The sequence below is a fragment of the Malaclemys terrapin genome, chromosome 25 (genome assembly GCF_027887155.1).
Source record: "Malaclemys terrapin pileata isolate rMalTer1 chromosome 25, rMalTer1.hap1, whole genome shotgun sequence".
In the NCBI taxonomy this organism is placed as follows: domain Eukaryota; kingdom Metazoa; phylum Chordata; order Testudines; family Emydidae; genus Malaclemys; species Malaclemys terrapin.
In genome coordinates this window covers 12,644,573-12,666,928 of record NC_071529.1, presented here as the reverse complement: position 1 = coordinate 12,666,928, position 22,356 = coordinate 12,644,573, and the positions used below count along the sequence as shown (strand labels likewise).

Here is a 22,356-nt window from a genome sequence, read left to right as displayed (position 1 = left end):
GTGCTTATGGTCTAGGACGGTAGATAACATGTATTGATGGGATTAGATTAGTCAGCAAATGCACTGACTGAAAGGTGAATCTCAGTGTCTCTTTAGCGAACATAAGAACGGCCATACGGGGTCAGACCAGAGGTCCATCTAGCCCAGTATCCTGTCTTCTGACAGTGGCCAGTGCCAGGTGCCCCAGAGGGAATGAACAGAACAGGGAATCATCAAGTGATCCATCCCCTGTCGCCCATTCCCAGCTTCTGGCAAACCGGCTAGGGACACCATGCTACGGCCAGCACATCAAATCTGTCCCCTTCTCCCTCCACTGGCTTCCCACAGAATATTGAGTCAGGTTCAAAGTCTTGGTTCTCATCTCCATGGCCTGGGCCCAGGGTATCTAAAAGATTGCCTAAAACTCTGAGATAAAAGAGTGTGGCTGATAACGTCACTCCTCTGGCACAAAGGGAGCTTCTACAATAAGGGTAAAGCTCGTCCGTGCAGGAGACAACTTTCTCGGGGGTTGGCCCAACACACTAGAATGGACTGCCCCAGGAGCCAGGGACCATCACAAACCTCACCACCTTCTGTGCCAAGCGTGCAGTTCTTTGATTTTGCTTTCTCTAACATAAATTCATAGTAACGTGCGTCTGCACACACTCCTCTCCTTGGGGAGCGGATGAAAGAACAGACACGACAGATGTTAGTCACCTTGCTTAATGCACTGTTGGAAAGCACTCCGATACTATGGTGATGAGAGCAGTATAAATACGTACGTACTATAGCATGCCTTTGTAGTTCCACTTTTATTTGGCCAAGATTTAACATCTAGTGTCTCACTCCTCTTAACAGGCCCTTTGGTTGGTCTTTTTGGGGAGGACTTTTAGAGTTCAGTGGCTATTAGCCAGGATGGTTCTGACTTGAGCTTTCAAAGGCAATGTGAGGCCAATAGGTTTATTTCCTGTCCTTCAGATCCTAAAAAAGGATGTAAAATATGGCAGCTATCTGTTCTAGTAACAAGGTGTGCGGGTTACACTAGTCAAAGGTCTGGGATTTGCTATATTCAATCCTGGAGTGCTGCCCAGAATGAGGGACCAGTGGAGACCTGACATAGTTTCAGAGGCAAATAGCTTGTGAACAGCCAGGACTAAGAACACCTGGTCAGCTCTTTATTCTGTTAATCACTGATGGCCCTGTCGTCTCAGGGCAAGTCACTGCCCATGTTCAGTATGGGATTGTGATACCCTCCTTTCAAGGGAGCTATGAAGCATAAGTAACTCGAGCTTTGAGATCCCTAAAAGGAGCTATACAAAAATGAGTGGGAGGGGAGTGTTAGCGAGGCACCAGGAGGGTCTTAGGATCTTTAACGCAGACCAGCGTAAATGGGGGAAGGTGCTTGGGTTTAAACCTCCAATCCAAAGAGCAATGCTTATAATAATGCAACACCCCAGTAAAGCACCTACCCTCTCAATCCTGGATGTCAAGAGTTCACAGAGGGCAGCGTGTCTAAATGTCTGACCACATCGTTCTGATGCCTTTAGAGGTGGTGCCGTGCTACTCACGGTGTGACCGCCTGGCGCTCATGAATGGTTGAGCTGTGCTCCAATGCCTTCCAGAATAAAATCACACCCCGGTAACGGCTAGTGGCTGTTCTCCGCTGACCCTCAACTCCGTGTCCAAAAGCTGGTAGCGGGGTCCAGTGAATGCAGCTGGTTTGGCGAGGAGGCTGCCAGCGAAGGATTTTTCCCTTGGACGTTGACGCTCTGTCCAGTGGGGCAGGGCATGCTTTGAATGAGCATTGGAGTAGCCCCGGTGCAAATCACACCTGTCAGTCGAAAGGGCTGTACCAGGTAAAGCCACTGTGGCAGTAGCCAGGAGAGACACAGGTCAGGCTGAAATCTTTTTGCCTCCCATCAGGGGGCACTTCATACATAAATCTTCGCCATCTCCAAACTCTCTTTTCCTCTCAGCCATTGGCTTTGGAGACCTCTGTGGCTCTGAAGAGCACTGTAATGTTGCCTTTGGCGCTCTTTCCGAGATCTGTTCTAGAACAGGCAGATTATGGCTTGCCAGCGCTCACCATGGCGCAGGATAAAAAAGGGCCGAAAATGGGTATGTCTCAGGAGAGGCGATTTAGTAGTTCCCTCCTACTAGGCAGGATAACTTGGAAGCTGCAAGCAGCACCTCTTATTAATGCAGAATTGAGGGTCTGCCACACCTCCCATCTGGGCCATTTCCTTTCACTTTGCACTTCTACATACAGCCCTCGGTATCTGCCTTGTCCGGGATCAGGCTTTCAGGAAATGCAGAGAGAGTATCCGTCTCTTCGCTCCATTGCAATTTACAAATGATAGGCAGCGTGTAACATTATTTATTCATTCATCTGTACGGTACAACAAAGCACTTTATGTAAGTGGGTACCATCCCCTGATGCTGCTACAGAGTAAATACTGGGCAGTGCTTTAAAGAGCTTCTGCTTTCAAATTTTAACCAGACAATGGCCCTTTTACTTTCCTCCCTCATTGCTGATTCCCAGGGTTTTTCTCTTTAATAGTTCTCTTTTCCCTTGGTAACACACCTGATTTTGCAGTGAAAATGCAGTCCAGTGTTTGATCCCCCAGTTCGTTATGTGCATTTCTTTCATGGGCAACAATGGGAACAGCGATGTGAAAAATACTTGTCTGTTCAGTGATTGTGTGCTAAGATATTAGAACGGTTTAGATAATCCCCTGGCCATCTCTCTAGTGCCTTCCATTAGCAGATCTCCATGTTCTTTGCAAACAATGAATTAAACCTTGCAGTCTCCCCAAGAGGTAGAGATATATCACCCCCATTTTACACATGGGGAAACTGAGGCACCCTGAAGTTAAGTGACTTATCCAAGCACTCTGAAAAAGTCAGGATCAGAACCCAGGTCTTCTGACTCCAGCCCACTGCTTTAACTACAAGGGCAGGCTGCGTCTCTTCAAGTATTACTGGATTGTTGCAGGCACATTTTGAAATAACAATGGTAATTGAATTGCGGTGGAATTACTTTGTAAATCCACTGTGTTAATACCAGATCAGTGAGTTGGGACTGATGTGGCCACTGTCTCTTCCAAATTAACGAATAACGATTGGACTTGTAGTCTGAGCAAACTTTGGGGTTTAGGTAAAGCTGAAATGGAGGGCATTGCTTAGCGAGCCACGCTTGCGAAGAATCCTTCAATGCGTCACTGGGGACAGTCACGCTTTGATATTTCTTATCACGTTGGTTCATTTAGCATATTATAGCTACAATTAGCCCCCCTTGTTGTTTTACTACAGGCTGTTTCAGTCCCTGGTGCAACAGACTGAATGTTCATACATGGCTTTCTCCAAAGTCGCTGTTCTGCAGTGTGGCAGCTGAATACCCAATCGCCTGTTTCCAGATATTTCTGTGGTTGCCACACATGAACAGAGAACAACAGAGAGCCAATGGAGTGATTCATTCTTTGGGGGAGTGTGGGATAAGAACTACAAGAGACCGCCAAGGAAGGAGCTGGTATCGCTGAGACAGCTGTATTGGCTAGAGAGAAGCAGTCCAGAACCTCCGCCACTGTCCAACCCATTATTTATAACAGTGAGAACTAGTTAGTTATAGAGTTTGTTGCCAGTGCGGCTTTTGACCTAAAGAGAGAGGAGTGTAAAAATAGAAAATCTGAGTGATGCCTCGCAGGACATGGTTAAATCTTCGTTCTCGAATCCTATCATGGGCGATCAATAGAAGGTTAACAAATTGTAGCTGCCTTTGAATAATGCAGAGCAGAGGTTGGCTGGAAACGCACTTGCCACGTCATTGTATAATGCCCTTTTAAACTTGAAACCACAGCACTTTCCAAGATCTGTTCAGCACAGAAATTTACTATAAAAGTTGAATGAATTGTATCCCTTCCAAATCCGTTTCTAGCAAGTATTCAACAACATCCATAGGTTTCCGGGGTCACCAGTAAACCCACTGATAATGATGTTGAGTCTTGTTGGTTTTCCTTTCTCTTACAGATCAATGAGCTAAGCAATGTCCCTGTCCCTGTCATGTTAATGCCGGATGACTTTAAAGCCTACAGTAAGATTAAGGTGGACAATCATCTTTTCAACAAGTAAGTAGGTGTGGTTTCACCTCCCCCACCCCTCGCTGTTCGTTGTCTGTAAAGAGCTTCTGCTCTCCCTGAGGATTGGCAGGGACCAGTTCAGATGTTTCCATGTGGAGAGGATGTGGCATGATTTGAAATATGCTCACCTATGTGACATGCCAAACCTGCCAAGCGGGGAAGTGGGTATTCTGACTGTCAGTGCCGTGCTGGCTTGTGGTTTGGCCTTGGTCACTCACTTGGTGATGCAGAGGTGCAGTCAATGCTGTGATAAAGAAAAGCTATCGTTGTAATCACAGAGGGGTAGTTGCTGGATTGGGTTGAATTTGTTTTAATGCTCGTGGAGGGCTGTTAATCCAACACCCCAAGGCTGACGTTCTCTCTCCTCCTCCCACCCTGCCTGACCTGTCTGCCTGAAACCTGCCCCAGACACTACCTCTAGGAGAGTATGTGTGGGGGGTTCATTCTGCACGACCCCTTGGGTTCTTTGCCTCTCTGCTGAGTTGCTGACAAGGGAGCCAGTTGCTCTGGGGGGCTTTGTGATGTGGACTCTTGTTCATGGGAACTGGACGGAGACCACCAAAGATTCTGTGTCTGGAAGTGCTCCGAACCAATAGATGTAACTGATATCGGGAGGGGCAATATGTTACCTGGCTCTGAGCCTCCCCTGATGCCTCAATTGAGGGAGCGGGATGTGCGAGAGAATCTTGCATTATGCATTAAGAGGAGCAAGACTGGAGCAGATTCATCCACTCTCCTTTGTCTCCTGACCATTAACCACTTGCCAGTGACTGACCACCTCCTTACCTTGCTTTTTAAGTCCCCAAGATCTGTTCTGAAACTAGAGGACTGGTTTCCCCAGCTTTTCATCTTAAACAGTCGCAATGTATTACAGGGTACATCTGCCCAAATTAGCCTCCGGGGACCAACTGGTTTCTCTAGACACATCTCGATCTGTACTTACTCACACTGTGCCCTTGAACAAGTCATTCCACAACTCCACGCTTCAATTCCCTTACCTGCAGAATGGTGAAAATGATGCACGCAGCTTCTAAAGCATTGAGAACAGAAGTGCATTGTGCTGTTGATTGGAAGTGCCACAATACAGTTGGGAATGTGGACTCTGAACTTTTGTGTGAGACTTTTTTTTTTTTTTTTTTTTTTTTGGCCTTTGAATACAATCCTACTATGTTTTTCGATTAGGCTTTCATAATCATAGAATCATAGGACTGGAAGGGACCTCGAGAGGTCATCTAGTCCAGACCCCTGCACTCATGACAGGACTAAGTATTATCTAGACCATCCCTGACAGGTGTTTGTCTAACCTGCTCTTAAAAATCTCCAATGATGGAGATTCCACAACCTCCCCAGGCAATTTATTCCAGTGCTTAACCACCCTGACAGGAAGTTTTTCCTAATGTCCAACCTAAACCTCCCTTGCTGCAATTTAAGCCCATTGCTTCTTGTCCTATCCTCAGAGGTTAAGAACAACAATTCTTCTCCCTCCTCCTTGTAGCAACCCTTTATGTACTTGAAAACTGTTACACGTCCCCTCTCAGTCTTCTCTTCTCCAGACTAAACAAACCCAATTTTTTCAATCTTCCCTCTTAGGTCATGTTTTCTAGACCTTTAATCATTTTTGTTGCTCTTCTCTGGACTTTCTCCAATTTGTCCACATCTTTCCTGAAATGTGGCACCCAGAACCGGCCACAATACTCCAGTTGAGGCCTAATCAGCGCGGAGTAGAGCAGATAATAATGATTGATAAAAGCACACATCATTGTGAATTTACACAGTCCTTCGCAACCATGTAAGACCTACACCCTCTCCCAAAGAGCTTGCAAACTAAGGACCAGATCCTGAAAACACTTACCTACATTAGTAACTTTTCATGAGTTATTATTTATTATATGTATTATCGTGCCTAAAACCTACAGAATTGAATATGACCAGTTGCATAGTACAGGTAAGTGTTTGCAGAATGAGACTATTAGGAAACTCGCAGAACAATAATTCAGGAAAACACAAAGCTGAGAATGGAGGAGAAATGAGTAATTGAAACACTTCCGGGGCTAGTGGTGAAGTAGTAGGAGCTTAGAGCAGGAAAATAGCTTTGAAAATTGTACTACAGAGTTTGCTGTGCCTGAGTAACGTCTTGCTGTCTGTCCTAGGGAAAACTTGCCAAGTCGTTTTAAATTTAAGGAGTACTGCCCCATGGTGTTCCGAAACCTCCGCGAAAGATTTGGGATTGACGATCAAGATTATCAGGTACGGGGGGGAAAAAACCACTTGTGGAGATTGCTAGAGTTTAGATATTTGCAGCGTTTGGTTTTGCAGGTTTCTGAAAGCGCCGCAGTGGAAAGGAGGCGTGTCCCGTTTGCAGGTTTGGGGGCCTCTTCAACAAAGTGACTGCGCTGAGTAATTATTTTTGTACTAGGGTTTTATCAAGACGCTCTGTGTTTGGGACCTGTCCTAACAGCACAGCTGTGACCGTTCAGACCTGTCTGAGATGTGGGGGCAGGGAGGGGAACGGCCCATTGTGTCCTGCAGTTTGGCTTAAATCCAGTTGTCAGAGTGGTTGCAACTCACTGGGATGTAATGGAGTCTCCCTTCTTATTTGTAGTTTTTAGCTCTAAAGAGGTAGCAGATACTTAACAGGCAGGGAGATAAGAGGCCACTTAAATTAGATAAAACAGATTGAAAAAGGGAAGGCTTTGATTGCAGCCTGACCTTTAGCAGTATGAATGTCAGGTAATTAAAACATCTTATCTGTGCAGCTGTGTGGATAACTGTTGGCATCGTGCCAGCAATGGTCGTCTGATGCGTATCTACCTATTCTTTGAAACCTGCAGCATTGGAACAATGTATTGATTAAGCCGGATAGTTGAGTGTGTTTTCGTGCATATGATCTCCTCTCCCCCAGCACTTCACCCACTTAATGTTTTCTGGCATCCTGGCCCTATTTTTCAGAAGGATCATCACAATTCTCTCTAATTCTGTCTGTTCTCACCCACCCTCCTCCGGCGAGTTTCGAGGCTAGTGTAATGAGATTTGTTTTCTCACCCCAGCCAGCATTGGAAGCAAAGGTGCAATTGCTGCTATTATTCCTCCGGATGACAGCGCAGGGCTCATCAGGAGGGGGATTGCGAGCTACTCAGTCCAGTTTCTAGTCTCCTACTTCAGGGGCCCGGAGGGAAGCATATGTCAGTAAAACGCACACTTGGTGCTGCTCTGATCCATTGTTGCCGGCATCACCAAGAGATCACGCATTGAACGGGCCATGGAAACGGAATAGCCCTGTAGAATGGATCGGTCCAGATTTGAGTTGATATATTGCCCGTGGGCATCCTGGTGGAGGTCTGAGCTGCTTGTATTGTAGCGGTCCTTAGTCCTTCAGTCTTCAGAGCTGTCAATCCAGCACCTTTCTGTAGCCTTACATCGGTTAATTTGTTTAAAGGTTTTCCCAGTTATTTTTCTATTGTAAGAGTCAGGTCTCGGTTTCTACAGTAAGGTAGCTTCATGTCCTGTAAGCCTTATTAGGAGCGTGTTGAGAAGAGAGACAGAGTGGTTACAGCATGAGACTAGGAGCCAGGGGAGCATGCGTTCTGCTTGACACTCTGCTACTGTCTTGCTGTGTGACCCTGGGCTTGTCACTTAACCCCCCGCCTTAATTTCTTCACCTGCAGAATGAGGTCTGTGGAGCACACAGATCTCTGGATGAAAAAGGCTGTGGAAGCGCAATTCCCTCCTCTTAGGAGCATGATGCGGCTCTTGATGAACTTTATTTTGAGAGGCTTTTTCTGTAACTATATTTCAGTAGAAGCCTCTTTCCCGATACCCTTCCCCCCCACCTGTTAGACTCCCTTCTAGTCTGCTGCCTTATTGCACACCCAGTCAGAATGGACACACACAGGATGTTTTCACAGCCCAGAGCAGATTTCCTATGGCAGAAGCAACAGTTTTCTTTGCTTCTCTTCTGCAATAGACTGTTCATCACAGTGAGAAATAAACAGTGGCTGCAGTTCCGTGGCCACATTTCACACGGCTAGCTCTTGTGACCGCCCCTCTGCCGCTTTGGAGATGGAGCAGAGGTGACTATAAAGAGTGATCCTGTTGGAGGATGAGGAGAGGGGTGTGTGTGTGTGTGTGTGTGTGTGTGTGTGTGTACACACATGCACGCACATGTACAAGGAGCACACTGGATACTTCACAGCTACAGCTGAATGATTAACTCTGCTGCACACACAATCTCCACTGGAAGTTGCTTGTGATGGAAAATTCCTTTCATCTTCTCTCCTGGACATTGTGTTTTTTCCGGTGCACGTGCTTTCTTGAGTTTTGGCCCTTGGGAGAGTAGACTGGGACTTAGGAGATCGACGTTCTATTTCTGGTTCTGCCGTTGGCCTGCTGGGTGACCTTGGGCAAGTCACCTCACTGCCCTGTGCCTCAGTTTCCCCATCTTTAAAATGGTGGGGTAATGATACTATCCTCCTTTGCTAAAGCACTTTAAGAACATCAGAGTGGCCACACCGGGTCAGACCAATGGTCCATCTAGCCCAGTATCCTCTCTTTCGACAGTGGCTGGTGCCAGATGCTTCAGAGGGAATGAGCGGAACAGGTTAATTATTGCATGAGCCATTCCCCCGTCGCCCAGTCCCAGCGTCTGGCAGTTGGAGGTTTAGGGACACCCGAAGTTTGGAGCTTTGAGATTCACTGATGAAAAGTGCTCTACAGTAGACACTTGTTTGCAGCAGCTGGGAAGAGCAACCGCCGCTTACGAGCAACCTTTCCCCTGGGAACGTTTTCCCTACTGCGAATTGTCGACACTCCCCATAACAGCAAGAGTCGTTTAGGAGTGACACAGCAAAAGGCATTGATACGTCGTTACTAATGAGCATCGAGTGTATCGGTTACACTTGGTTCCATCACAAATAAGGAATTTCTCTAACAAGGTGCTGTTGGGTATTTTTCATAACTTCTTATTTACTATGATAAGCTCTAAAAAGGCTTGCAACAGAAACCTTTCCCCACACCCTGTGCCCCCACTCTGCTCGCACTTCATCTTTTGCCTGTACATTGGTATGAGAAGCAATGGAGTCAGGAGCAAAAGGCAGGTCTCCTGCACTCAAATCTCCGCTCTGCCACAGATTCACCCTGTGAACAGGAATTCTTATGTACATCTTAGTTTCCCCATTGATAAAAATGCGGATATTCTCAAACCACCCAATTAAATCCCTCAATGTTGGTAAGGAATTTTGAGATCATCCAGTGAAAAGCAGAATATGTGTAAAGTGTCCAGGAATCCTTGGCTACTGGTATTACAAAACCAAGTGGAAAAAATTGTGCTAAGGTCGTTGACGTTGCTTTTTAAATACTAAAGATGGCAATGCCCTAGTGCGTGTCTGCGTGCTCATACTGGGCACGACTGCGTGTCGTCGTACTGCTAACGGAGCCACGTCAGCTGCAGTGTTTGGGGGCTGTGTGCTCGGAGCAGGAGGATCGGAGTTCTCTCCCTGAAGTCACTGTGAAGGTCTGAGTGGCTGTGATGTGTGGCCTAGTGATGGGGGTCAATAGGAGACCATTGATTTGTTACAGTATCCTCTTTGGAATCTCGGTGACATCTGGAGAGAACCCACATAAGCCAGTCACTAGAGATGACTAGTCCCTCCTTTCAATGGTATGGTCTACGCCAGCCTTTATTTTTTTTCCCTCCTGCTGTCAGACATTCTCTGTACAGTGATTGCCTTGTACTGGCAGAGGAAGTGCCGCTGTCGCCCAGCCTGTTGGCATGATTTCATGCCAGGCTTTATCCAGATCTTGCGGCGGACGGTTAGACAAAGCTATCCTAACTCTAGCTGAGGTGTAGCGGGTTGGCTGTAAGAAATAACTGTGTGGGTGTTGGTTTCACACAATTCAACGTGCCTCTTACATCTGTTTGTGAAAGTTGTTAGCTGCTTTCTCTCTGTCGTTATTTTTGTCCTCTGGCTAATCTGCCTTGGCATGTTTTTACGTAGCCTAGATGCTCTTTTCTTGGGTTACGCTGTATTACTCAGAATCGCTTCCTATCTGGGAACACCATTATTGCGTCCCTTTCCTCTCTTGCCTAATCTGTCATTTATGTAGTGCCTGTCACTCTGCAAGAACCATTTCTCCCATCTCTGGGGTGGGACAGTGTCAGGTGTTTAACAGCACTCTGTTGGACTGAAGCTGTGTAGGACAGGAAGTAAAGAATGCTGCATTCAGCAGAAATTTCAGTGGCGTTCCAGGCAGGTAGAATGTAATTATTTGAGTGGGAATTTGGCCAGGAAGCTATAGTTTATCATCCCTACTCTATGGGGGAGAGAGACTAAAGTAAATCAGAGCGTCACGACAGGATCTCTAAATGACCACAAATGGTCAGGATTTCTGCTTCCTGTCTCCTCTAAAAGAAGGGAAGTCGGTTTGATGGTGGCAACTGCTCGGGTTTTGAGATGATGCGTGTTAGCCCACACAGCACCTCCTAAGCTGCAAATGTCAGCGAGAAGCAATTCCCCCATGTCCCTCTCCATCCCCCCACCCCCCGCTTTCCCTGATGGTTTCTAGGCCATTGGCAGGAAGTGAGTTTTTCCCCTTCTGCATTAAAGTGAGGTGCATTTAAATGCTTCCTTCTCAAATGAAAACTCTCTCCTCAGCTTATTTTTTAGTTTGCAACTGGAAACCCCCCTAGTTCGCAGCAGGGTCTGTTTGCCTACATGGGCCATGCTCGGCAGGAGCAGAAAAGCAGGCTCCCTCTGCTGGTACGCTTTCAAAAAGCTCCGTGAATGGAGAAGAGAGAGAGATGTGGTGGTGATGTGTGTAACCGGGATCCAGAAAAGCACACGTACGTTTGGCGACGTCGCGTCCTTCATCCTGATGTGCATTTCGAAGCACACGCACAGGTGTAAGGGTTAGCTTGTGTGGGTAGATATAAGGAAATAGCAACATCAAATGGAATGTTTCAGAGTCTAGTAAAATGATGATTTTGCTCATCTCCATAAAAGAATGTCCAGGGCTGCGGAGGGAAGGAAAAGAGTTGAACTTTAAAAGCGGAAGGATGGCCTTGTAGCTAGGAGAGAGATCAGAATTCAGTTCCTGGTTTTGCCACAGAATCTCTGTTGGACCTTGGGCAAGTCCCTTCATTGCTGTGCGCCTGAACTGCCCAGCTTGTGAAATGGGGAAGGACAATCCCTTCCCACTCCAAGTATCAAGTTCTGTGGGTCTTGTACAGTCTCTTGCTGTGTGTGTGTGTGTGTGTGTGTGTGTGTGTGTGTGTGTGTGTGTGTGTGTGTGTGTGCAGCGTCCAGCACGTACACATGGTATGATGATAGAAGTGGGAAAGGTGCAAACCAGGTGTTCTTGCAGAGCAGTTGCAGCAAGGGGAGGCTGCAGTAATGGGTCAGGGCAAAGTGACAAACGCTTGTTATGTTAGTTCGTTGTGGATTCAAGAGGATGTCGGTCTGACAGCTTAGACCAAGTGCTCAGCTACAGGCTTGCAGCAAAGAGGGATGGGGAAAGAACAGAAGCTGACAATCAGTTCCCTGCCAAAGTTGCTTAGACTGCAAGTTCTTTGGGGCAAGGGCTGTCTCTTTTTGTGTTGGTTCAGCGCCTCGCAGGATGGGGCTTCGGCCTTTAAGGTGCTACCACAATATTAAATCATCGTAATAAAGACACCAAAGAAGCTTTTTCTAAAAAGGTTTGACTACACTAGACTTCTAAAAATGTCCCACTGGTGCAGTAGTGGTGAAAGTGCTAATGTAGACCATCCGCTGGCATTTTGACCACCACATCTTATAACCCTGCTTTCCGTGTATAGATGACATGATGATTAAAACTCTGGCAGCCACCACAACACTGGCTGTCCCCGAGCTGTCCCCCACCTCAGCTATCACCAGCAAAACTGGACTAAGATCACAATGGTGGGTAGGGAAAACAGTCTAGAATAGATAGATACGTCTTCTGTGGCGACTACGTAAATTGCAGTTGCCACATTTCTAGCACTCCACTGTATTGTCTTTCATCAGGACTTGAGGCTATTTATTAAGTGGTCTGGTCAGAGGACGAAACAACTTAATTGCAGCCTTGTCTTAGAACGTTATTGTCACGGATTATTCTACTCGGCAGTTCCGTTTGGGTTTTCCAGTCTTGCTGTGAGGATGGAGAGAAGCGGCTGCATCTTGTTCCGAAGGGTGGGGACAGGAATATAAAGGAGAGCTCCTCTTGCGTGTTGGAAGAACAATCGGTATTTCTGTTCTCTGGGCCCTTTGGTCAAACTTTCAAGAACAAGAATAGCCGAGAACGGCTTTTGGTTCCAAGGTGACCTGCCGAGGATTTCTAAGCAGTTAGGCTTGCGCCAGTTGTTGCTGCTTTACGATGGATCAAGAAAGAGTGACCTTTTTAAAAATTCCTTTATTCCTACTTGTTTTTATACCCTGGACGGATCAGGAATGTCCAATCTGGCCGTCCTTGGTTTTGCTGGAGAAACTTGAAGGAGTCTCTGCCCATGTGTGTTGTGAGCCCTTGCATCATCACTGAAGGGGTGAGAGATGATGAATCTTTAGTAAGACTTCCTTGCTTCAAAATGTGTGTTAATCACTGGCATTAAATGTGTGTTAACAAATTGATGGGCAAGGTTTTTAAAGATGGAGGCCTAAAATCAGGGTGCTGGATCCCAGATCTAGGCACCCAAATAAGTGGTCTGGCCTTGAAAAGCGATGAGCATCTAACAGCTCCCATTATTTGTATTACCGTAGAGTCTAGACGGTCCAGTCACGGACCAGAATATTAAGTACTAAGTGCCGAGGTGCTGTACAAACGCAGACTAAAAAGGCAGTCCCGTTGAAATCTGTTTATCCTGGTGAGAAGATAGAGAACTGCTGGACCTGTTGAGCTGATGCCTTGGCTTTAAAAGGGGGGGCCTGCAGCTCGTTACCCTCTCCTCTGATAAAATCACACCTCTTCTCTCCCCCTTCAGAACTCCGTAACACGAAGCGCCCCAGTGAACAGCGACAGCCAAGGTCGATGCGGGGCCCGTTTCCTGACCACCTACGACAGGAGGTTTGTCATTAAGGCAGTGTCGAGCGAAGATGTAGCGGAGATGCACAACATACTAAAGAAGTACCATCAGGTACGGTGAGTCTAGAACCCTGAGGAGAGGGTGGCGGATAACGCCTTAGGGGCACGGCTGATGCATTGCGGTGGGAGCCTGATGAGTTGAGACTAGTCCTTGGATTCAAGTGGAACGGCCATAGCTTCAGCTACAGCGCGTGGCAGCTTTTGCGTGGGGGAGGTTGTATGGTTAGAAACTGGACGTTGCCAGTGGCTCCAGGTTGTCTTCTGTTCTTTTGGGAGCACAATGGGATTTTTAACTTCACCTCTCCCCCAAAGGCCTGGCCCTCCTAACAGTGTAAATATCCCTGCTCTGCAGGCTTGTCAATGCTCGAAAGCTATAAACCGAGACCTCTTCCTAAGGTTCCACGTTGGATTAGAAAAGCTTTCCAGATGGATAAGGAGGGGAAAATGCTATTTTGCAGAGGGGAAAAACGTAATCCGGGTCAGCTGCCGTGCATAGAAATGGCTGCTCCATTCTGCTGTGTTTTAATGTGTCCTTTTGCCTCCCTTGAGCAGAGATATAGGATGGCCATTAAAAAGCCCCATTCTCAGTTGGAGCTAGACGCTTCGCTTCTCTTTGACATTGTGCACTACCGGAGACCTGTAGTGTGACTTCCTCTTTTTCCCTCCTCACCCTTTCAGTTTATAGTGGAATGCCATGGGAACACCCTTCTCCCCCAGTTCCTAGGCATGTACAGACTCACCGTGGACGGAGTGGAAACCTACATGGTAGTCACCAGGAACGTATTTAGTCACAGGCTGACTGTGCATCGGAAGTATGATCTGAAGGTAAGGGTTTGAAAGCGGCCAGTCCATACGTGGTCAGTACCTCCCCCTGTATAGGAGCCCCTTCCTGTTTCTTTATGGAGTGTTCTTAAATTGTTTTTCACACTAGATCAACAAGGTCCTGACTTTCTTTTTTGCTGAAGGACTTTGTCAAGCTTTGGTGGACCTGGATGGGGACACCTCTTGAGGCTGAAACATGAGTGGCATCTGTGCCAGCCCCTAGTTGAAGGGGGAAGAGATACTGAATAAGTCCCATAACTCCGATCCAGGACCTTCCTATTCCGCTAAAGCTTGACAGTCCTTCAGCTCCAGCAGTTCAGCAGGGACCTGGTACTGCTAATATTGAGGTTCCCTTTATAAAATAAATAAGAGTAGAAAAGGGCAGACACAAGGTATTCTGGCTTTGCAGTTCACTTTCAAAGAGCCTGATGGTCCATTTCTGTAGCTGCTGAAGCTAGGAAGTTCTAGGCACAATGTGTTTTTATCTCCTACAGCTTGTGGCCAAGACGGGATTACCTTAAGGGCCAAACAACACTGAACCAAAGTATTCACTTTCCTTTTGTTCGCATGTCACTTGGGTTCATTGTGTTTCTTTTCATCCTGCCTTGTCTGCACTGGGAGAGATGCATATCATTGAGCTAAAATCCCCTTCTTCATAGTGTAGCGGGTGAGCTGCATTTCATAAAGCAAAGGTCGGAAGCTTTTTGCAGCTGTGTAGTTCCTGGAGGTGCTAATGCAGAGAGAAACCATGTGGTCCATTGTCGTGGACGTGAGAAAGCTGAGCCTTGAAAGTGTGGAAGCACAAGTCTGGCTCCAGGGGTTTTATCATTGACTTGAATTGGGGGCAGGATTTCATCCTCACTGTTCAAAGCGTGGGTCATAGTGAAAGATGGGTTCATGTAGGGATTCAGGTATTGGGCCATCTAGCCCAGATTCCGGTCTCCTATAATAGCCAGGACCAGACGATTCAGAGGAAGGTGCAGGTCTCTCTCCTCTCAATCAGTATATTTTAAAAATCAGGGGAACACATTGCATTGCTCAAATTACTGGATGTAGTAGAGAGACTCTGCGAACGAGGGAAAAGGGAACGCAGTCTCCAACCAGCTCAGACCATTGTCTGACGCCTTTTATATTGTGTGTTTAAAATCTGTTTTGGTGAGGTTACCTCTTCATCAGGAGCAAAGCAGCATTTAAAAAAATAAACTGAGTCTTGTACGTTTACCCCTAGCGACGGTCAATTTAAATTCTGCCGATGGCTGCTCATGGTGAATTATGTCCAACTTCTTTTGTTCTTATCAGGGCTCAACAGTCTCCAGGGAAGCGAGTGACAAAGAAAAGGTATGAATGATTCTGCTACTTTGCCTGTCCAGGAACAACATTTCGTTCCCTGTGGTGCTTACCAGGAGTCTAGGCAGCTAATTGTGTCTCCGTACCAAAGGGTTAACGAACAGTGAAACCCGGTGACAAGCTAAACTGCTGGTTCAGTAGAACGCTCCCCTTGTCTGTACCGAATTCCCCATTATAGCAACTGTGTGTTAAGCCACTGCACAACCTTTTGGGGACTAAAGTATTCACAAAAAAGCAAAGGGCTTGCCTGACAGTCTAGGTGTGGTACAACCTGGTCCCCTTGTTTGCCGGGCTACTGGCGCTGCCAGAGGAGGTACCTAATAATAACTTCACATAGGCACTTCCGAAAACCTACCCTAAGTCCCACTGAAAGTCAGTGTGACAGAGGCTCTTCCAGAAATGTTGCCCATTAATGCCCACAGCATGCCAGGTATCTCGCAGACTAATCTGAAGCCAAAGGGCCAGATTGGGAGTTAGACACCGAACTGGGATGGGCACTTTGGTAAATCCCACTAAGCACTTACCTACATCTTTACGTGTCTAAATCCCTTTGTAAATGTAGTCCAGATTCCCTTCTCTAACGAGTTTCCAACCTAAGGCTCCAGTCCTGCAGACCCCGGTGCCCATGCTTAACGTTACTGCCATAAATAGTACTAGTGAAATCAACAGACCTACTCCTGGTAGTAACCTGAAGCACATGCATAAGGCTTTGCAGTAGGTATAGTCCAGGGGGATGAGACAGAACAAACAGCAAAGCCACTTAGTAGAGCTGAGCACACCTTGATAAGGCCACACTTCTTTTGTTTCAATTTTTTGGAGCTGTCATGATGATCTAAGGAGCAGCACTTCACTCCCGCAGGAAGGCTGGATTGGTTGCTGACAGGGCCTTTGAGTGGAGAAATTGGAGGGATCCTGGAAGGTTTCCTCTCCCAAAAAGTTACAGATCTCTCGCACAAGCCATAGAGAATTCCCTTTTCATAATTAAATCTCCAATACCTGGGCATAATCTAACCCCACTTTACAATTGCCCCGTTGTGCCTGGATATGTGGGGTTACTCCCTAACTATGATTTCTTGTCTTGCATGGCTTTGTCTGACACCACATATTTCTATAAATTGCCATGGATTGCCATGCCATTCTAAGGATGAAAGCATGCAATCCCCAGCTGTACATGCAAAGGGTTTGTGAAACTTAATTTCTTTAATATCCATGAGAAGCACTTGCATTGCAGAAACACTCGGTCCCCACTACAAAGTCCTCAAAATGCAGTGGATTGATTTTCATGTAATGGCTGGGGGAGGGGAGCACTTGTCTCAAGATTTTCTAATCTGAAAACAACCACATGGATTTTCCTTCTGTTTGTGGGGTTGGCTAGCCCCTCCTGGGCTGAGACTGTTTATCGAGCTTTCAGCCTGAAGCAACTATTTTTGGCAGCCTTTGAAATGAGCTGCTATCGGTATCTCTGTTGCCGCCTCCTCCCCCAGCTGGAGCCAAGCAAACGGACTTGCTGATAAATGCAGGTGTTTTGCTCCATGCCATTTGCAGGCGTATGGGAATGAGCGAATCTCTTTGCTTTAGAAGATTGAGTCAATGCAGCTGCCTCTGTTTCCCGTTGCCATGTTGATCCAGTTAATGTTTTGCAAAAGAACGAAACCACCAATAGCTGTGGCCTTTGGCATTAGGCTCAGGACACTTAACGCAATCCTCTCTCTCGTAGGCCAAGGATTTGCCAACGTTCAAAGACAACGACTTCTTGAATGAAGGCCAGAAGCTCCACGTTGGAGAAGAGAGTAAAAAGCACTTCCTCGAAAAGCTAAAGCGGGACGTGGAGGTAGAATTGAAATGGGGCTTGGATTGTTGCCATGAACAGGTCTCTGACAGCTGGGCTTTGTGACCCCACAGTCCTGTCTGTCTCTCCCCTCCTCCCCCGCACCCTCTCGGCCAAATGGTACAGTAGCTGCATTATTTTTGAAGTATCCATCCTCTATTGCAATTGCTATGGAGGAGACTGGAAATGACGAGGAAGAACAGGGCAGAGAGAATCTCTTGTCTTCTCCCAGTCGGAATGCATCAGAAAACACCTTCGTGAATACATGGGGTGCTTTAGGAATACTCATCTAACCCAGTAGCCCAAGGCCTGTGGTTCAGCTATTTTGTTATCCTGTCTCTCACGGTGTCCAACACTAGGTGGGCCTCTTGGCTCATACACAAACGCACACAGAGTTGGGGCGATGCTGTATCAAACGCTGGCCGCCTGCTGGATGCAAATGTTTCAGCAACCTCTCTGGAGTTCCACCTTAGAAGGCCCCACTGGCTGATTCCACGTTGGCTAGCTGGCTTAGCTCTACCCGCTGTTACATCTTTTCTGTCATGATCCTCTCCCCATCCTGATGTTTTCTTCCTTCCTTTCTAAACTGGCAACACCCCTCAGTCCCTCCGGCTCGCTATAGGTAACCAAGCGCCTGTATCACACATTGCAAACATTTGGACTGATTTCCTGCCAGATGGAAGCAAGTGCAGCATCTCTCTCCTGAGTGATGACTGACTGTATTTGATCTCTGGCTTTCAGATGGCCCTGAACAGACACAGCCGGCCATTCCTGGTGCTGCCGTCCTTTGATCAAACGCACTGTGATGGCCACTGGCTGTCTCTGCTCAGAATGCAGAGGTGTTTTCTCCTCTCCATGTCGATGATGCAGCCAGTTGGTTTTATTGCAGTTGGGTATCTTGATGGGATCACGTTTATATAGACACACTGCTACCACCCTTCTCCAGCTGCAGTAGCACTTCTATAACCCCTTTCCAGGCAAGGCCCTCAAACCAACGAAGCATTAAGCATTCACAACCGAGCTAGGGATGGTCAGAGCAGGGGACTGAGAGTCAGGATTGCTGGGTTCTGTTCCCAGCCCTATTGCCAGCCGATATATGTCCTTGGAACAAGTCTCACGTCATCCCAAAGCCAGATATAGAACCAGACTCTCCCCTCTCTGCTCTAGTCATAAGACCATGCTCGCTGGAGGCAGCACTTGCTGAGGTTTAGGTAGCTGTGGCTCATGAGATGTGCCTTCGCCAATTGAAATGTCCCTATGCTTTTGTTGCTCCCTCCTCCCAGTTTTTAGCTCAGCTGAAGATCATGGACTACAGCCTGCTGGTGGGCATTCACGACGTTGACCGGGCAGAGCAGGAGGAGATGGACGTGGAGGATCGGGCCGAGGACGAGGAGTGTGAAAACGATGGCATTGGCGGGAACCCTATTGGTTCTTATGGGACCCCACCTGACAGCCCCGGCAACCTCCTCAACTTCCCGCGGTTCTTCGGGCCTGGGGAGTTTGACCCTTCAGTCGACGTATATGCCATGAAAAGCCATGACAGTGAGTGAGGAGGGGTCTTGTTATGTGGAGGGGCAGGAGAGTGTCCTGTTTTGGGTGGGGTATGTCCAGCAAGAACTAACCCAGACCCCCTCCTGGGAACCAGTCCACTTGGATATTCAGTTCCCTTGTTGTAAATGGTAAATGTTTAAACTCCATGGAAACAAGGCTTTCAGTGTGGGGTGTAGATGTTTCTAGAGGGTATGTGGGTCTCTGCTCTGATGTTCCCGGTAGTTCCTCTGTTCTATCTCTTACAATCTCCAACCATTTACAATCTGCTTCTCCCACCTGCCTGTTAATTACATTAAAGCAGATTTATATACTCTATTAATAGAGGTGGCTGCAGGTGGCTTTTCAAGTGCTGCTGATGTAGCTTGGGGGTATGTTAGAGACTTGTGTGTCTTCTCAGGTGCCCCGAAGAAGGAGGTGTATTTCATGGCCATTATAGACATTCTTACGCCGTACGATGCGAAGAAGAAAGCTGCACATGCTGCCAAAACAGTGAAACATGGGGTAAGCAGGTCTCTCCTCTGCCAAGTCCGGGTCGCTCTCGTTTTGTTTGTGGTGCTGACTTTTGAATACTTGCTAAAACCAGTTTTTCAGGGGCCTGGAACTTCCCCCACTGCCCATGAGATCCTTCCATCTGCAACAGAACTGATCCTTAACCTGGTGGTATCCCTCATTAATCTGTTCACCAGGGCTGAGCCTCCAGTCCCGTTGTCTCTGACTCAATGGCTCAGGTCTCCCCCTCTTAGCAATACAACCTGACACTAAGCTACTGGGACAGCCCACTGAGGAAAACTTTCATTAGCCAGATCTCCTGCTCTTTTCCGCAAGTGACTAGTGCTGGGCAAGGTGCCAGCTTGCCGGCCCTGAGGATTGCAGTCTTCCATCCCCAGAACAGCCAACATGCCTCAGAGTTGACCTGGATAGAACCGCCTCTAGGATGAGAGGAGAGATCAAGCTCCTTGGCCGATTGGCTTCTCCCTCTCTGCTCAGACTACCAACATGTGGTCCTGGTGACCCTGAATCACTAGAAAGTGGACTGACACCCAGCAACGTGCTTTGCCTAGGTCACCAAACAGCCATGAGGCAATAACTTTAGGTCACTACCAAAGAGGGCTTGAAAGGAGCTGGCAAGTGGGTAGGATATGGAGCCTTTCCACGCATTCATCTCCTGAGTAGAGCCCCAGACTTAGACTTAAAGCAAATTCCTTCAGGAGTCCAGTTGTCATGGAGCTTGGAACCCATGTAACTTGTGGATTCTTGTGTGTGTGATTCTTGGTGCTTAGCTATGCTGGTAGCAGGAGGTTACTGTGTCTCCTCACTCCCCGGGGCTTAGCCTGCAGTTATGAACAGTTCCCTGCCGCTGTCACAGTGCTGCCTTGTAATCTGTCCTTCGTGCATTGCAGGCCGGGGCGGAGATCTCCACGGTGAATCCGGAGCAGTACTCTAAACGCTTCAATGAATTTATGTCCAATATCCTGACATAGTCACCTTCTATCTTGAGCCAGAAAGGAAGAGAAGAGGGGCTACTTCCAAGCAGAGAACACAGCCTGTGACACTAAAACAGACACTGTAGCAGCACGTGGGGTATGAGTGAGTGTGAGCGTGTGGCACTGTATGATTTACAGGAAACTAATCTAGGTGCATTCTCAAATATTCCACTTGACCCAGGTGGAAAAGTGGCTTTTTTCCTTTTGTTACAGAAATGCCCAAATAGAGATTTGAGGCTTTTTAAAAAAAGAGAATCTAATTGCTGTAGCAATGCTGTTCAGAATGACATTTTCTCCTCTCTGATCAAGAGACGCCCGTAAGGATACCACGAATGGCTGTTTAAAAGGGGGAGCTCTAACCTGTCGCTTGTGTTAAATAAGAGGAGAAGCAACGCCTAATTCCACAAACTGCTGTTCTTTTTAATGGACAGGTTTTTTTAACAGAAAGCCGTACAAACCCTTTTATTTCCTTCTCGGTAGGAGTTGACGGGGGGCGGGGGGGGAGTAGTCTGCCATTTCAAGGATGAAAATGTTGAGGAGCTGCTGAACCTTAACTAGGTAAATTCAGGCTGGGAACCTTTCTTTTCGGGGGGGGGGGGGGGGTGTTTAAAAATTTCTTTTACTTGAGAAATTAACGTCACAAGAAAGATGAGGGAAATGAACATCTACCAAAGATGGTCACTTAAGGCATAACTCACAGAAGCTAAAAAAGTAGTATGAAAAATACTGGATAGCCACAGAACCATCGTGCTTAGAATAGGCGGCCTGGGAAGAGTCCATTGAAGAAGAAAATCAGGTTAACTTATTCTGCAGGTTTCGAGTTACATTTGGCTGTCTAGAAAAAATGACAATTGTTAAATCTCCCTGCCTCTAAAATAGAGCTGACGCATGACAGTTCTGCCAGTGTTAATCTAGCTAATGTTCAGAGTCTTCCTAACTCGTCCAATCCTGTTACAAGTACTTGAACTGTGGCCTGAGAGAGGTTTAAAAAACCAACCAACCAAGTCAACATGAAGTGCATCTTGAGAAATGTACATTGCTGTCAGTTTGGAGTGTTGGTAGTTGTGACTGTGTCCCCAGTTCCACGGCTCAAGAGGACTCCGAACTTGAGCCGTATTTGTCTACGCTCCGCTCTGCTCCAGGTCCGTAACTCTAGCTGGTAGAGTGAGTCAATGGGCATAAATGACTGAACACTTCCTCCAGATATTTTTCCCCTTAAGGAATTTGAACTGATTTGCGTGATTGAATTATGTCCTATTTGTCTCCAGACCGCTTGTAATATTTTTCACAGCCAAGCTTGTCGAACTTGCTGTAGGTTTAATTAGTTCTGCTGCAGAACAGTTGTCTGTTTTTTTTTTTTTTTTTTAAAGCAGGATTTAGCCGTTTTGAAGAGATACCTTGCAGTTGACATAAGTTGCTTATCTGCCTTGAAACTATTTTCACAAATGCCTTTGTTTCAGGAATAAGCTGTTAGAATGTTTGTGTCCTGTGCTATAACACGTGCTAGTTTGCTCTGTCAATTTGGTCCTGTTTGAGAGAGAGGTGGTACTCATCGTGTCCTAGTAACTAACTAGACTAATGCTAGCTGTGATTGGATTCTGAATGCGGGATGACTTTTTTTTTTTTTTAAATCCACGTTCCTGAGTGATTCCACAGCTCTTAGCATAGGGGATGACGGAGGATTTGTCAAGACTGAAAACTAGGCTTAGAAGAGTACATTGTAAATATTGTTTAAAAAAGGTCTAAAACCAATCATTGGTTTTAATGGGACATGAAACTTTTTGTTCATTCATGGGTCATTCCCTTTGATGGGGGACAAATTTTTTTATGCCATTGTAATCCACTGTCTTTGTGTAAATTTGGGGAACTAAGATGCTATTGTCTGACACCCTGGTAAGATTCTCGCACATCTTAGGGTGTTTGGCTGACAATACCACAAATCAAGTGCAGATAAGAGAAAACATAGAGGGGTGAAGAAGGATATTGGTTGCTTTCCTCTAAACAAAAAATGCACTTATGTCTGCTGTGAAATAGGAATTAAATACCGATCACGTTTTACTCTTGACAGTTTAAAAAGTCCTGAACCTACAATTTTGGCCTAATAAGTTTGCCACTCTCCTTGTGGGAAATTAGTTGAAAC

The 22,356-nt window shown here is 46.7% G+C and overlaps 1 protein-coding gene across 1 annotated transcript in view; it reads left to right on the top strand.

Moving 5' to 3' along the window:
- PIP4K2B (phosphatidylinositol-5-phosphate 4-kinase type 2 beta) overlaps positions 1 to 20,696 on the top strand; it is a 28,667-nt gene extending 7,971 nt beyond the window's left edge. The window contains exons 2-10 of the mRNA XM_054014466.1: positions 4,006 to 4,103; positions 6,266 to 6,362; positions 13,084 to 13,236; positions 13,863 to 14,009; positions 15,306 to 15,344; positions 17,071 to 17,184; positions 18,465 to 18,723; positions 19,130 to 19,233; positions 20,133 to 20,696. Of these exons, the coding sequence (XP_053870441.1) occupies positions 4,006 to 4,103; positions 6,266 to 6,362; positions 13,084 to 13,236; positions 13,863 to 14,009; positions 15,306 to 15,344; positions 17,071 to 17,184; positions 18,465 to 18,723; positions 19,130 to 19,233; positions 20,133 to 20,213 (1,092 nt within the window). The 3' untranslated portion in view covers positions 20,214 to 20,696. The remainder of the gene's footprint in view (positions 1 to 4,005; positions 4,104 to 6,265; positions 6,363 to 13,083; positions 13,237 to 13,862; positions 14,010 to 15,305; positions 15,345 to 17,070; positions 17,185 to 18,464; positions 18,724 to 19,129; positions 19,234 to 20,132) is intronic.
- The last annotated feature ends 1,660 nt before the right edge of the window (positions 20,697 to 22,356 follow it).